The sequence below is a fragment of the Oryctolagus cuniculus genome, chromosome 8 (genome assembly GCF_964237555.1).
Source record: "Oryctolagus cuniculus chromosome 8, mOryCun1.1, whole genome shotgun sequence".
In the NCBI taxonomy this organism is placed as follows: Eukaryota; Metazoa; Chordata; class Mammalia; order Lagomorpha; family Leporidae; genus Oryctolagus; species Oryctolagus cuniculus.
Genome location: NC_091439.1, coordinates 77,161,580 through 77,175,662, shown reverse-complemented (window position 1 = coordinate 77,175,662; position 14,083 = coordinate 77,161,580). Strand labels below are relative to the sequence as shown.

Here is a 14,083-nt window from a genome sequence, read left to right as displayed (position 1 = left end):
AGTGCAGTGGAGGATGGCCCAAGTGCTTGGGCCCTGCACCCCATGGGAGACCAGGATAAGTACCTGGCTCCTGCCATCGGATCAGCGCGGTGCACCCGGCCGCAGTGCACTGGCTGCGGCAGCCATTGGAGGGTGACCAACAGCAAAAGGAAGACCTTTCTCTCTGTCTCTCTCTCTCACTGTCCACTCTGCCTGTCCAAAAAAAAAAAAAAAAAAAAAAAAAAGAGAAAAAAGAAAAAAAAAAAAAGATAATGGCAGTGCAGGTTACCTGGGAGCAGGTATTTGGTGGTGCTTTACTTGGTGTCTTTGAGTCTCTGAGTTGCAAACTAGAATGTACAAAGCATTAGCACCAAATAGCTTTAAAGTTATTGTGACTTGTATGTCAGTCCTCTAGCCAGTTTCCTTTGCCTTGTACAAGATGACAACATGGAATCCTAGAATGTGTGTAGAAGTTCAGACGGGGTGGGGGAAACGGTTGCAGGCTCTCCACCCAGGGCATCTTCCTGTCCTACAGGGCCTGGTGAGTCTTGGGTGTTCATCTTATTCTCCCGGTTGTTTTTTAGAAAACTGAATGATCAATAAGTGGTATAAGTTTTATAATAAAATAATTTGCTACTAAAAAAAAAAGAAAGTAATGCCAGTTGAGGTCAATTCAGTTAGATTCCTGGCAGAAATCCATGTAGTCACACCACCTTGCTGTTGTATAAATGGGAAAGTTGTTTAAATTCTGGAAGTTTCGCTGCTCTCACAGAGTTAGTGGAATGGTGATACAGGAAGATGCTTACCACAGTGCTTACGAAATACTTGGGTCCCTGGTTAGTGCCCACTGTTGCTGATATCAAGGGACTCATAATGTGGAGCCCTGGAAGTGAGACCATGTTTGCTGTGTTTGCTCAGGTTTCATTCACTGGAGAGATTGGGTACGGCTTTAGAGGAGTCATGACAGAGTTCTTCTACTGTCTGTTTGAAGAGATGACCCGGCCAGAATATGGGATGTTCATGTACCCTGAAGAGGCTTCCTTCATGTGGTTTCCTGCCAAGGTAAGTCCTTTGTTTTTTGCTTGTGCTGTTTCGTGAAGACAAAATGATTGGATATCATGGAAAATTAGGTTTAGACCATTTCACATTAGGAGCGGAGTTGTTGACGTAATTGTAGAGTTAATCTTCAAATTTGACACATTTATTGTTAGATGGACTCCTTGTCTCCTTGTTGCTTGGGTTCCCATGTCTGCCCTCACAGGAGAACCCAATAAATGTACAAACAATGTGCAAGGTTCAAAAATGAACCCTTCCTTTCTCAGGTACACATTCTTTGTTTCAGGTTCTGTTTTTCTTGATGAACTTAAAAAGGCAGAGGCCTTTTTAAAAAAACTTGCAAAACAAGTTTTTAAGGATTGTTGAGCCTTGTACATCACTATTCCTATTATGCTTTTAGTAACGAAACCTATAGCAGGGATTTAAATTGGCCTCATGGCCAAGTATAAAGTCTAAATACTCTTATCTTGGGTTTTCCTGGTATTAATTTAGATTTGATTTTGTGAAAAGGGAGAAAGGTGTTACTAACATTCCATTGTTCTGATAAAAAAAATCATGATATTTTAAGATTTGTTTTCCCCTTTTCAGCCTAAGTTTGAGGAGAAGAGGTACTTCTTCTTTGGGATCCTCTGTGGACTCTCCCTGTTCAATTGCAATGTTGCCAACCTCTCTTTCCCACTGGCGCTATTTAAGAAACTTTTGGACCAGAAGCCATCATTGGAAGACTTGAAGGAACTCAGTCCTGTTTTGGGAAAGTAAGTAACATAGTTCCATTTTTAGAATTCTAAGATATATTTTGTTAAAATATTAAAAACAAATGCTTCAATAATACATTCATGTTCAATAGTAATATTTTAAGTACTTTAAACCAATTTCAACTTTGGCAAAAATTGTTGGATAATATTTCATTTTCTAAAATTAAGAAGAGTGGATTGTTCCCATGATTAGTGCTGAGTGCTTATGTTAAGCTTTGAACTTTTTCTGTGTAGAAGCCGTCATAGATAGAGCATAGGTATACAAAGTACTTCAGAAAATGGGAAAATGATATTACTAGGTAAATTTATTTTAGGACTGGTGCTGTGGCACAGCAAATTAAGCTGCTGCCTGCATTGTGGGCATCGCATATGAGCCCAGTTCGAGTCCTGGCTGCTCATCTTCCTAGCTCCCTGATAATGTACCTGTGAAGGAAAGTCCTAGTGCTTGGGCTCCTGCCACCCACATGGGAGACCCAGATGGAGTTCCTGGCCCCTGACTTCAGCCTGGCCCATCTTTGGCCATTGCAGGCATTTGGGGAGTGAACCAGCAGATCAAAGATCTCTGTCTTGCCTCTCTCTCTGAATCTCCCTTTCAAATAAATAAGTAAGTGAATCTTTAAAAATAAGTTGTATTTTGGTGTAAAAATTTTTGAAATTCATAATTTTCATAATATGCATTTGTCATTAACTTTTTGAGGACCCCCTTATATGTATGTATTTCAAAAACTTTTTGCAGCAAGATAACTAAGCTTTTAATTCCATTTTCCATGGAATTTTCTGAGTACCTTCATATGTTGGTGCAAAATATGCTAGTGATGTTTACATTGAATTTTGTTTCATACCGTCTGTTGTTGCATGTCACCTTTAAGGTAGAAACTTATTTCTAAGTTAACACACAAACCAATACTTCCTAAAAAAATGAGCAACGTATATTATAGAAAGGATTACTAACCCTGCTATGCAAAGCATTCCTGTACATCCATAAGAAAAACTGATAAAGTATCCAAGAAGGCAACCCACAAAAGAAGCAGTAGCAATTGTGCTTAAATAAAAAGATGCTCCAACTCACCAGTGCTCATGCAGTGCATGAGCCGCTGATTGATCCTTCATTGTGTCACTGCTTTGAAGAATAAATGCTACCAGGTGTTAGCAAGGATTTGAGAAAAGGCTCATCCTAATTTCTTTTTTTTTTAAGATTTATTTTTTTATTTGAAAGTCAGAGTTAAACAGAGAGAGGAGAGGCAGAGAGAGAGAGGTCTTCCATCTGCTGGTTCACTCCCCAATTGGCCACAATGGCTGGAGATGCACCAATCCGAAGCCAGGAGCCAGGAGCTTCTGAGTCTTCCAGGACTTGGGCCATCTTCTACTGCTTTCCCAGGCCATAGCAGAGAGCTGGATCTGAAGAGAAACAGCCGGGACTCAAACCGGTGCCCATATGGGATGCTGGCACTGCAGGCGGCAGCTTTAGCTGCTACACCACAGCTCTGGCCCCTTATCCTAATTTCAAGTGTTGCAGTAGAAGTGTGAATTGACCTTTTCAGAGAACAATATAGCAGTATGTGTCAAAATAAAAAAATATGGGAACAAGCATTTGGCTCAGTGGTTAAGAAGCTTGCATCCCTTATTGGAGTGCCTGGGTTCAAGTCCCAGCTCTGCTCTGATTTCAGCTGCCTAATGTATGCCCTGGGAGACAGCAAGTGAGCAGTAAACAGGTAGGCAGATCCTGCCACTCATTTAGGAGAGTCAGCTTGAGTTCCAGGCTCTTGACTTCAGCCTCTCCCAGTCACAGCTGTTGTGGACATTTGGGGAATAAATCAGTGGATGGAAGTTCTGTCTGTCTTTGTCTCTGTGTCTCTCTGTCCTTTCCTCTTTCTTTCCTTCTCTTTCTCTACTTCTCAAACAAAAGGTAAATAAGCAAAAAAGAAATCTTACTAATTAAAAATATGTTTGCCAAATCATGGAAATCATCTGAGTAGGTGACCAATACAAGGAATTACATGATCATTTAGATTAAAGGTTACAAAGAATTTAATAAAATTCAGCATCAAGAGATTAAAAAATCAACTATTAAAAGATAATTAAAAACAGTGATTTGCTTATTTAGATCAAGATTGTCTAAAAGGAATGTACAACAAACTACTTACTACAGTATCACTGAAGATGTTTTCCCTGTAACTCCACCAAGACAAAGATACCTCTAGCCCTCTTTGACGTTATACTGGGGCTGTATTCAGGGAAATAAAATAATAAATATAAGACAAAAAATCAATATTCTGTGAAAATAAGAAATGATGTGAACCCCTTTAAAGCAAGACTATTGAAGAGACTTTGAAATTCCTGTTGTTTTGAGAGGATGCACTTGCAAATCTTTGGGGTCTGGCCTTAATTTCATTTGTTAAATGAGCACTGGATGAGAGAATTCACTGGGTCTGTACAAGTTTGTCTTGTATCCTATGTGTATACTGTTTGTTATATCTGAGTGAAATTTCAGAGTCTTCCCAACTCCTATAAGAGGAGTTTTCAGAAAATTCATTGAGTGTGCATGTTATTTTTAATTCAATTTCCTACAAACTTTTTGAAATATTGTGTAGAGTGAGCCAGGGAGTCCCTGACCATCACTGGCTTTTAAAGAATAAAATATGAGGCCGGCGCTGCGGCTCACTAGGCTAATCCTCCGCCTAGCGGCGCCGGCACACCGGGTTCTAGTCCCGGTCGGGGCGCTGGATTCTGTCCCGGTTGCCCCTCTTCCAGGCCAGCCCTCTGCTGTGGCCAGGGAGTGCAGTGGAGGATGGCCCAGGTGCTTGGGCCCTGCACCCCATGGGAGACCAGGAAAAAGCACCTGGCTCCTGGCTCCTGCCATTGGATCAGCGCAGTGCGCCAGCCGCAGCGCGCCGGCCGCGGCGGCCATTGGAGGGTGAACCAACGGCTAAAGGAAGACCTTTCTCTCTGTCTCTCTCTCTCACTGTCCACTCTGCCTGTCCAAAAAAAAAAAAAAAAAAAAAAGAATAAAATATGCATCAAATTTTCCCAGAAACAAACAAAAATATGTTTGCCCTCTTTTGACCCAGCTGGTCTACTTCTATACATGTCACATTCCGAAATTTCAGTCCTGCAAGCATTTAAGTATGCTAATGTATATTATATTATGATTCATAATAAATAAAGAATACATTAATGTTCCTTAATTAGAGAATCATACATTTTTGGTATATACCAGTGGAGCACTATAGAGATATTTTTTAAAGAATGAAAACAGTAATATAATCTTATTATCCCAATTTTCCAGATGAAGAAACTGAAACAGGTTAGGTAACTTGCCCAAGGCACCATAGTGGCAGAAACATGATTTTAACACAGCCTGACTTCAGAGTCCAGTGTTTTGTTTCATTTTTAAAATGTATTTATTAATTTATTTATCTGTCTATATATATGTCTGTCAGAAAGGCAGAGTTACAGAGAGTTCTTCCATCTGCTGGTTTACTCTCCAAATGGCCTCAATGACTAGGATTGGGCCAGGCCAAAGACAAGAGCTTCTTCTGAGTCTCCCATGTGTGTGGCAGGGACCCAAGCACTTGGGCCATCCCTGGTTTCCCATTAGCAGTGAGTTGGATTAGAAGTGTACTAGCAGGACACAAACTGGCACCCATATGGGATGCCAGCATTGCAGCAGTGGCTTAACTCACTACTCCACAGCACCAGCCCCCAGAATCCAATTGTTATTCATTATGCTAATTTTACTAGTCAGACAAGGAGAAAAGCATCAAAACCACAAGATTTGGAAAAGGAGATAATTTTTTTTATTGAAAATATTGAAGGTGAATCAAATAGTCCTTGTACCTAAGATGGCTTTATGAACTTAACACACACAAACTGAGTAAACAAAAATATATTTAAATCTCTGAGTGTGTATCACTATTTCTGAAACTTTACAGGTCTTGAGATTCTCTTAAAATGATTGAAGACTACAAAGAGTTTTACTTGTGTATTGGTTACACCTGTCAATATTTACAGTATTTGAAATTTAAGGTGAAATTGTTTAAACATAGGAATATATAAACACTCATTTTGTTAGCTATCAGAATGTTCCACAATATCATATAGCCTCTGGAAAATTCTGTGTGTTTGTGACAAAATGCAAAAAAAAAAAGTCCAGTAACATCTGAGTAAGGTAAAAATAGTTTTGATCTCATGAGCCCCTGGAAGAGCTCTCAGGATTCCTAGGAGTTGCTGGCCTGGACTATACACACTAAGAATCACCTAACTTTGTAGTTAGAAAAACTCTGGTTTTAATCTCAGCAGGCTGTGTATTAAACTTGACAAGCTGGTTCTAAAATTTATGTGAATGAGTAAAGAGCCTAGAATAGCTAGAAATAGTTCTTAAGGCAAATAAGGATGGAGAGTTTGGCCTACTAGGCATGAAGAATTACTAGAAGGCTGTATTGATAGGACTGTTTTCCAGAGTCACAAAAGAGCTCAGAACTTGACGTGTATTGTTAGAGGTGGCATATTAAATGGAGCCGGAAAGAAAATCATCCACTTAAAAAAAAAAAGTAAATCATTGCTTTATGCAACACACAAAGATCAACTCCACATGGATGAAGGCCTTAAATATGAAATGTGTGTTGATAAACATGGGGACGAATAGCTTTCTCACTTCTGGAATTTCTCAAGTGAAGATGGATGAATTTAACTGCTCTAAGATTAAGGAACTCTGTCAGAAGACACTGTTCAGACTTTGAGGATGGTAGAGGAAGGGGAGAGGGGAGGTGCTGTGGGTGGATCCCAGTGCTCATTATTAAGAGGTGGGCCTGTAGGAAGGATTAGGTCATGAGGAGACTCCACGAATGGATTAAGGCCCTCATGAGAGAAGCCTGGGGGAGCTGGTTCCTCCCTCTGTCACATGAGGGCACAGAGAGGGCACCAGCTGTAAGGAATGGGCCCTCATGGGACCTTGAACCCATCGGCTCTTGATCTTGGACTTTCTAGCCTCCATACTGTACGCAATAAACTTCTGTTGTTTTTAAATTGCTTACCAGCAGCCCGAAGATATACAAACAGAAATTGGTACTGGGAGGTAAGGTGTTGCTGTAGCAAATACCTGACGGTGTAGAAGCAGCTTTGGAACCGGGTAATGGATAGGGGCTACGTGAGTTTTGAAGTGCATGTGAGGAAAAACAGGCTTACAAATGGACTGAAAAGGGCAGCTCTCAGAAGAGGCTCAGAAGAGGAGAGCTGTAGAGAGACCTCAGTCGTCTTAGAAATTACACAGGTAGTCATGACCAGGGAAAGCCGGCAGGAATGTGCGCTGTAAAGGCCGTTCCCATGAGGTCTGAGTGCAAGTGAGATGTTACAGGAAACTGGAGGAAGGGCAACCCCTGTTGTACAGTGGCAAGAAACTTGGTAAACTATACGTCCTAGTGTTTGAAAGTTAGAACTGGTGAGTGATGGACTAGGACTTATGGTGGACGAAATCTAAGCAGAGTCTTGAAGGAGGGACATGGCTTTCTCAAAGAAGAAAAGTAATTTGAAGATGAAACTTACCATCAAGACAGATGCAGAAGTTAGATTTGGACAGTTCTCAGCCTGGCCCTGGTGGAAAGAACGGAATAGTGTTCATGCAAGGACAAGAGTGTAGCCAAGCAGTCTTTGAAAGAGACATCAGTAAGGCAGGTGGAGCCTGGTGCAGTCCATCAATACGATGCAAGGACAACCTCAGAAGCATTTCAGAGATTGTGGGGCTGCCAGTGCTGTCACAAGTCCACAGTGCCAAGGCCTGGGGGATAGAATTATGTCAAAAGGGCCTTGTGCCCTGTGAAACCTTAGTGCTGATGCGTGGCACTGCTTTAACTCTGCTTCCCACTTTCTGTTGCCGTGCTCCTTGGCCAGCCTGGGGGTGGATCTGGTGGCCACCCCTCTGGAGTAAAAAGGGGGGCCTAGGGGGACTCAGGTAGTGCCATCTCTGCTGGTGTGCAGAGCATATGAGCTGCTTTCTCCTCGATTTCAAAGGATGCCCTGTAGAGCCTTTGGGGCCCAGGCAGAAAGCTGCCAAGGGAGAGAGCCTCCCCTAAGACCCCAGAACAGTAGAGCCACCAGTGTGCAGCTGCAGTCTTATCCATGGGCACACAACTCCAACCAGTGAGAGCTGGGGTGTGGGTTGGGCCTAGCAAAGCCATGCTCGCAGGGCTGCCCAGGGTTGGGTCTCCAGCCCCAGCCCTCGTGTGTCTGGACAGGGTGGGACGCTGAGTTGCAGAAGATAATTCTCAAACCTTAGGATTTAAATGTTTGTCTTTTTGGTTTTGTTTTTGTTTTTGTTTTTTTGTTTTTTTGTTTTTTTTTTTTTTTACTTACTTGGGACCCTCCTTTCTTACTTCTTACCTTTCAAATAGGAATGTCTTTTATAGCCCTGTTCTGAAAGCATTTTGTTTATTTCCTCCCAAGAAAAATAATGAATAAACATCACTGATTATATCACAGTATAGCAGTAAAAGTCCATTAAGAAAAAGTCCACTTGAATTTCATCCTCTCCCAAAGACCTTTGCCAGAGACTTATATCGCTGTGCAGAGTTAACCAAGTCCTTACAAACTGTACCTCTATCACTTGCATAGTTTTCAGGCTGTACATATCTCACTGTAGTTGTAGGTAAAACTTGGATCAGTGTATCTCACCTACGGTCTCAGGGGTTATCGTCAGTAATGTCTTAGTTTCAACCTCATATATCCCCTATGCCGACAACATTAGGGGCCGCTTGTATGTTTGTTGAATGAAGGAACAAGTGAAGGATCAAACAGTACAGTATGAGACATACTACTTTAAAGTGAGTATAAAGCACCATAGGACAACAGGAGGGAAGTAAAGAGTGGCTGCAGTCCATTTGATAAAGCTTCTGTTCTCACAGATATCTTCAACAAGGTAGTTACATTTCAGATCTGTCTTGAGCATGTTGGTATGGATTGGGACAAGAGTTACAGAAAAGGTCCAGTGACCCAAGCAATCCTCAGATTTCCCATGGGATACCTCATACTTAATGACACCTATTTGTTTAATAAATAAAGTTAAGAAGCTTCAATAAACCCAGCACTGTGTCAGTAAATATGCTGTCACTCCTTTTTTATTGTTCAAAATTTGTTTTGGAGGCAGAGAGCTCCCATCTGTTGGTTCTCTCTGCAAATCCCTGCAACAGCCCACTGCTGGCATTAAAGCTGGATTCTAGAACTCAGTCCAGGTCTCCCACATGGGTGGCAGAAACCAAGTTGCCTGAGCCATCACCACTGCATGCCAGGGTCTGCATGAGCAGGAAGCTGGAATCAAGCTGGAACCAGGAATCAAATCCAAGTATTCTATTGTGAGGTGTGGACATCTTAACACATAAGTGAAGTACGAGGCTAAAGGCCTGCCCCATTCATTTTCTGACACAAACCTGGGTAACTCACTGAGTTAGGAAGTTAGAGTCTAAGGAAGAGAGCTGTGGAATTGGAAGTAAGTATCCTAAACCATACACTGGAGTGTGGACCTGTATAGGCTGTCAGTACACAGAAATAGACTGTGAACTGTGCCTGACTTCTTGTCTTCAGAATAGCTATCTGTGCACTTGACATTTATTTTAGATGGTGTATCTACTAAGCACGATTATTGCCCTTTTAAAAACAAAATTATTTGTCGTTTAGGAGTTTAGAAGTACTTCTGGATAATGAAAGCAGTGACTTTGAAGAACTATTTTACATCCATTTTAATGTGAGTAACATAAACCAGGTAACAGGTGCATTTTGGTCTGACCAACCCTCTGTACTCGCCTAAACATGTCACCTTTGACTTAAAGCAAAACAAAAACACTTCTGAATTAGGCTAGTGGAAAAGGTTTATTTCTCCATTTTTTAATGAGCTGATTTAGACGGGGTAGGGAGCACCCAGCCTACAAGCCGTATAAGGCCTATGAAATCATTTGGTCTGGCCCTGCCAAGGCAACTGGAGATGGGACTTGAAATTTAATGAATGTATAGCAGGCTAATTTTTTGAAAAAAGATTTATTTATTTATTTGAAAGAGTTACACAGAGAGAGAAGGAGAGGCAGAGGGGGTGGGGGTGGTCTTCCATCCGCTGGTCCATTCCCCAATTGGCTGCAATGGCCGGAGCTGTGCTTATCTAAAGCTATGAGCCAGGAGCTTCTTCTGGGTCTCCCATGCAGGTACAGGGACCCAAGGACTTGGGCCATCTTCCACTGCTATCCCAGGCCATAGCAGAGAGCTAGATCGGAAGTGGAGCAGCTGGGTCTCAAACTGGCACTCATATGGGATGCTGGCACTGGAGGCAGTGGCTTTACCCACTACGCCACAGTGTCAGAGCTGCAGGCAAATTTTTGATAATCTTGTATGGCCCATGAATGATGTTAGGAATATCCAGATGGCCCTTGGTAGGAAAAATGGTTCCCCACCTGAATAGGATTTTACTGTGTAACAACCAACTCCCAAATGTAGTGGCTTAGAAAAACAAACACAGTTGTATAGTTTTCTGGGCCACATGGTCTACAGTGGCTTCACCTGCATAACTGGTGGTTGGAGGGCTGGTTGGTTTATAGGGTGTCAGCTGGAGCTCTGACCCCCTCCTGAAGGCCAGCGGTGGCTTCTTCATAGTAATTTTTATACATTTCTTGCAAGATTTTAATGACAGAAATGTCGGGTTTTCTAAGTTCTTTAGGAAAAGTGTTTTTGTTGATAAAAGATTGTTCTGAGTTATTTTGCAGATATAACCTGAGTTCATTTGTGGTTACAGATACATTGGGACAGAGACGATATAGACTTGATTCCTAATGGAAGTTGCATAATTGTCAACCAGACTAACAAGTAGGTACAGAATGAAGTATTTCGTTTGTATATACACTATGTTTCACTGGGCTGCAGACTCTTTAGGGGAATTCCGTTTTTCAATAAGGCAGAGAGGGGCCAGCATTGTGGCACAGGGTTAAACTACCATCTGCGGTGCCGGCATCCCATATGGGCACTGGTTCTAGTCCTGGCTGCTCCACTTCCAATCCAGCTCTCTAATGTGGCCTGGTAAATCAGTGGAAGATTGCCCAAGTCCTTGGGCCCATGCATCTGCAGGGGAGACCCAGAAGAAGTTCCTGGCTCCTGGCTTCGGATTGGCTCAGCTCTGGCCATTATGGCCATTTGGGGAATGAACCAGCAGAATGAAAACCTCTCTCTTTCTCTCTCTATGCATTTGCCTCTGCCTCTGCCTTTCTGTAACTCTTTCAAATAAAATAAAGAAATCTTAAAAAAAAAAATAAGGCAGAGCAATTGGTGTGTGTGGTGTACATGTATGGAGACATATACATCATGGAGTTTATACTGTGATAATCAATGGAAATAGCTTCTTAGAGAGGCCTTCCCTTTTCCTCCTGTCTAAATTGTCCACCCTCTTTCCACTTTTTTAATAAGATTTATTTATTTATTTGAAAGAGTTACACAGAGAGAGAAGGAGAGGCAGAGAGAGAGAGAGATGTCCTCCATCTGCTGGTTCACTCCCCAATTGGTCGCAATGGCTGGAGCTGTGCTGATCAGGAGCCAGGAGCTTCCTCCAGGTCTCCCATGCAGGTGCAGGGGCCCAAAGACTTGGGCCATCCTCTGCTGCTTTTCTAGGCCATAGCAGAGAACTGGATCAGAAGAGGAGCAGCCAGGACTCGAACTGGCACCCATATGGGGTGCCGGCACTGTAGGCGGCAGTTTCACCTGCTATGCCGCAGTGCCAGCCTTCCACTTACTCTTTTACTTTTCCTTTTCATATCAAGCATTATCTACCTTTAGGATTTACAAAGGGAATGGAAAAATGGAATTAAAAAATAAGGTCATTTTGTTGCCTAAAGATTTGAAATCCGTGCACAATAATACAAGTTATTTGAACTCTGTGAAGAGAGCTGGCCCATTTTTCAGTATTTCTGTCCTGTAATGAAAGCTGTGAGGACTAGGACTGTGTTCTTCACCCCTGTGTCTCCTATGCTAGAGCCCTCTACAGCAGTGCTTGGTGCATAGCAGGCACTTTGTATTTGTTGAAGAACTTCCTGTGTTACTTCATCTTCCCAGCACCTAAGGGATGTCATTTAAAACCATAGAGTTTGGGATTCTAGGATGGTCCCTTGATGTTGGTCAAAGCAGAAAAGAGATCTTCAAAAATCTGGCCTATAACAGATCTTTTTCTTGGATAATTTAATCTTGGGGTTTCTCCCCTAAAATTACTTTTATATTGAAGTATTTTATACACATACATACACACACACACACAGATACACACACACAGAAAATTGCACATATCCTAAGGGTACAGCCCAATGAATTTAACAAAGTGAACATACCTATGTAGTTACCAACCAGATCAAAGATGGAACCTTCTAGCTGATTGGTTGTATACTTTTTATCACAGTTTATTTATTCATAATTTTATTGGAAGACAAGATGTGTTTCAAGTCTTGAGCTATCATGAATGGTGCTCCCATGAACATTCTCACGCTTTTGTTGCTGTTAATGTGCATGCATTTCTGTTGCTGTATTTTTGAGAGAATTGCTGGTTGTCTTGTGGTTGCTTCATTCATGGCAAAATCAAAATTTTCACTCAAAATTAGTTTGCATATTGATGCTGACGCTGCCACATGTATACCAGAGAGTATGAAAATATTTATTACTCACATTAAAGGAGGCTTACGGGGAAAGCCAGGCAGGCACCCAGCTGGTCTGTTTGAAGCAGGTGGCTCTGGCTTTCAGGGTGGCTCAGGCTTGGCCCCAGTATGAAGGTTCCCATGCAGTCCAAAACTTGCCCTATTTAAACTTCCCTACTGCTTCCATGGGGGAGAGCACCTGGGCGTTTTATCCGGGTTGTGTGTAGCTGTGGGGATGAAGGGAGGAGCGGGATCTGGAAGCCGTCTGTAAACACATCGGAACTGGAGGCAGACATGGCATCAGCAGGGAATGAGGTCCTAATTGCTCTGTGTCCTAATACTTAGTTTTAGTCTTTAAAAATCAGCTGTTCTGACACTTGTACAGGAGCAGTTTGTTGTTTTAATTAAACCTCTCTGATGACCAACATTGAGCAACTTGTAGGCTTATTGGCCATTGTTCTGCAGATATCTTCTCCCATACTGTAGCTTGCCTTTTTTGTTCCTTTAATGTCTTCTGATGAATTAAAATTTCTAATGGTGACATAGTCCACTTTATCAGTGTTTTAAGTAATTGTCACGTTTCTTTTGTCCTGCTTTAAAGATCCTTCTGTATCCCAAAGTTGTGAATGTATTCCCCTGTGTTTTTTTATAGAAGTTTACTATTTCACTTCTCACATTTAGATCTAAAATCTACCTTTAATTTATTTTTAGTAAGAGGAAAGGTAAGATCAAAGTTCATGTGATTTCTCATGTGTGGGTTGTTCCAGTATCATTTATTGAAGAGGCTCACCATTTTTTTCTATTTTGCACGCCATTTTTTTCTTTTTTAAAATGATAATTACTTGCTTGTAATGCTCTTTTTTTCCCCATAAACCTTTTATTTAAGGAATATACACTTCATTTCATAAATACAACTTTTGGATCATAGTGATTCTTCCCACCGTATCTGCTCTCCCCCCCAAACTCCCACCCCTCTTCCTCCTGCCTCTCTTATTCCCATTCATATTTTTTTTTTACTAAGATCTATTTTCAGTTAACTTTATACACATATGCTTAACTCTGTGTTAAATAAAGAGTTCAAATAGTAGGAGAAAAAAATTGTTCCTCAACAGTTGAGACAAAGTCATTGCATTTCAAAGTGTCAATTTCAGTTCTATAGATTACCTTTTAGGTGCTCTGTTAGTTATCACAGATCAGGGAGAACATATAGTGTTTGTCCTTTTGGGACTGGCTTATTGCACTAAGTATGATGTTTTCCAGTTTCATCCACTTTGTTGCAAATGACAGGATTTCATTTCTTTTTACCGCTGTGTAGTATTCCATGAAGTATATATCCCATGATTTCTTTCTTTAGTCTTCAGTTGACAGACATTTGGGTTGATTCCATGTCTTAGCTATTGTGAATTGAGCTGCAATAAACATAGGGGTACAGATAACTTTTTCACAAGCTGATTTCATTTCCCTTGGGTAAATTCCCAAGAGTGGGAAGGCTGGGTCATATGGTAGGTCTTTATTCAGGTATCTGAGGTATCTCCATACTGTCTTCCATAGTGGCTTTACCAGTTTACATTCCCACCAATAGTGGATTAAGATACTTTTTTTCCCCACATCCTCACCAGCATTTATTGTTTGTTTATTTCTGTATGAAAG

At 41.4% G+C, this 14,083-nt stretch overlaps 1 protein-coding gene across 2 annotated transcripts in view; it reads left to right on the top strand.

Moving 5' to 3' along the window:
* Positions 1 to 14,083, top strand: part of HERC5 (HECT and RLD domain containing E3 ubiquitin protein ligase 5) — a 60,903-nt gene that overhangs the window by 41,816 nt on the left and 5,004 nt on the right. Inside the window, exons 17-20 of one of the 2 annotated variants that reach the window (XM_051819569.2) lie at positions 898 to 1,041; positions 1,624 to 1,790; positions 9,456 to 9,522; positions 10,558 to 10,628. In XM_051819569.2, coding sequence (XP_051675529.2) covers positions 898 to 1,041; positions 1,624 to 1,790; positions 9,456 to 9,522; positions 10,558 to 10,628 — 449 coding nt within the window. The remainder of the gene's footprint in view (positions 1 to 897; positions 1,042 to 1,623; positions 1,791 to 9,455; positions 9,523 to 10,557; positions 10,629 to 14,083) is intronic. The other variant, XR_011378349.1, reaches the window with a different exon arrangement.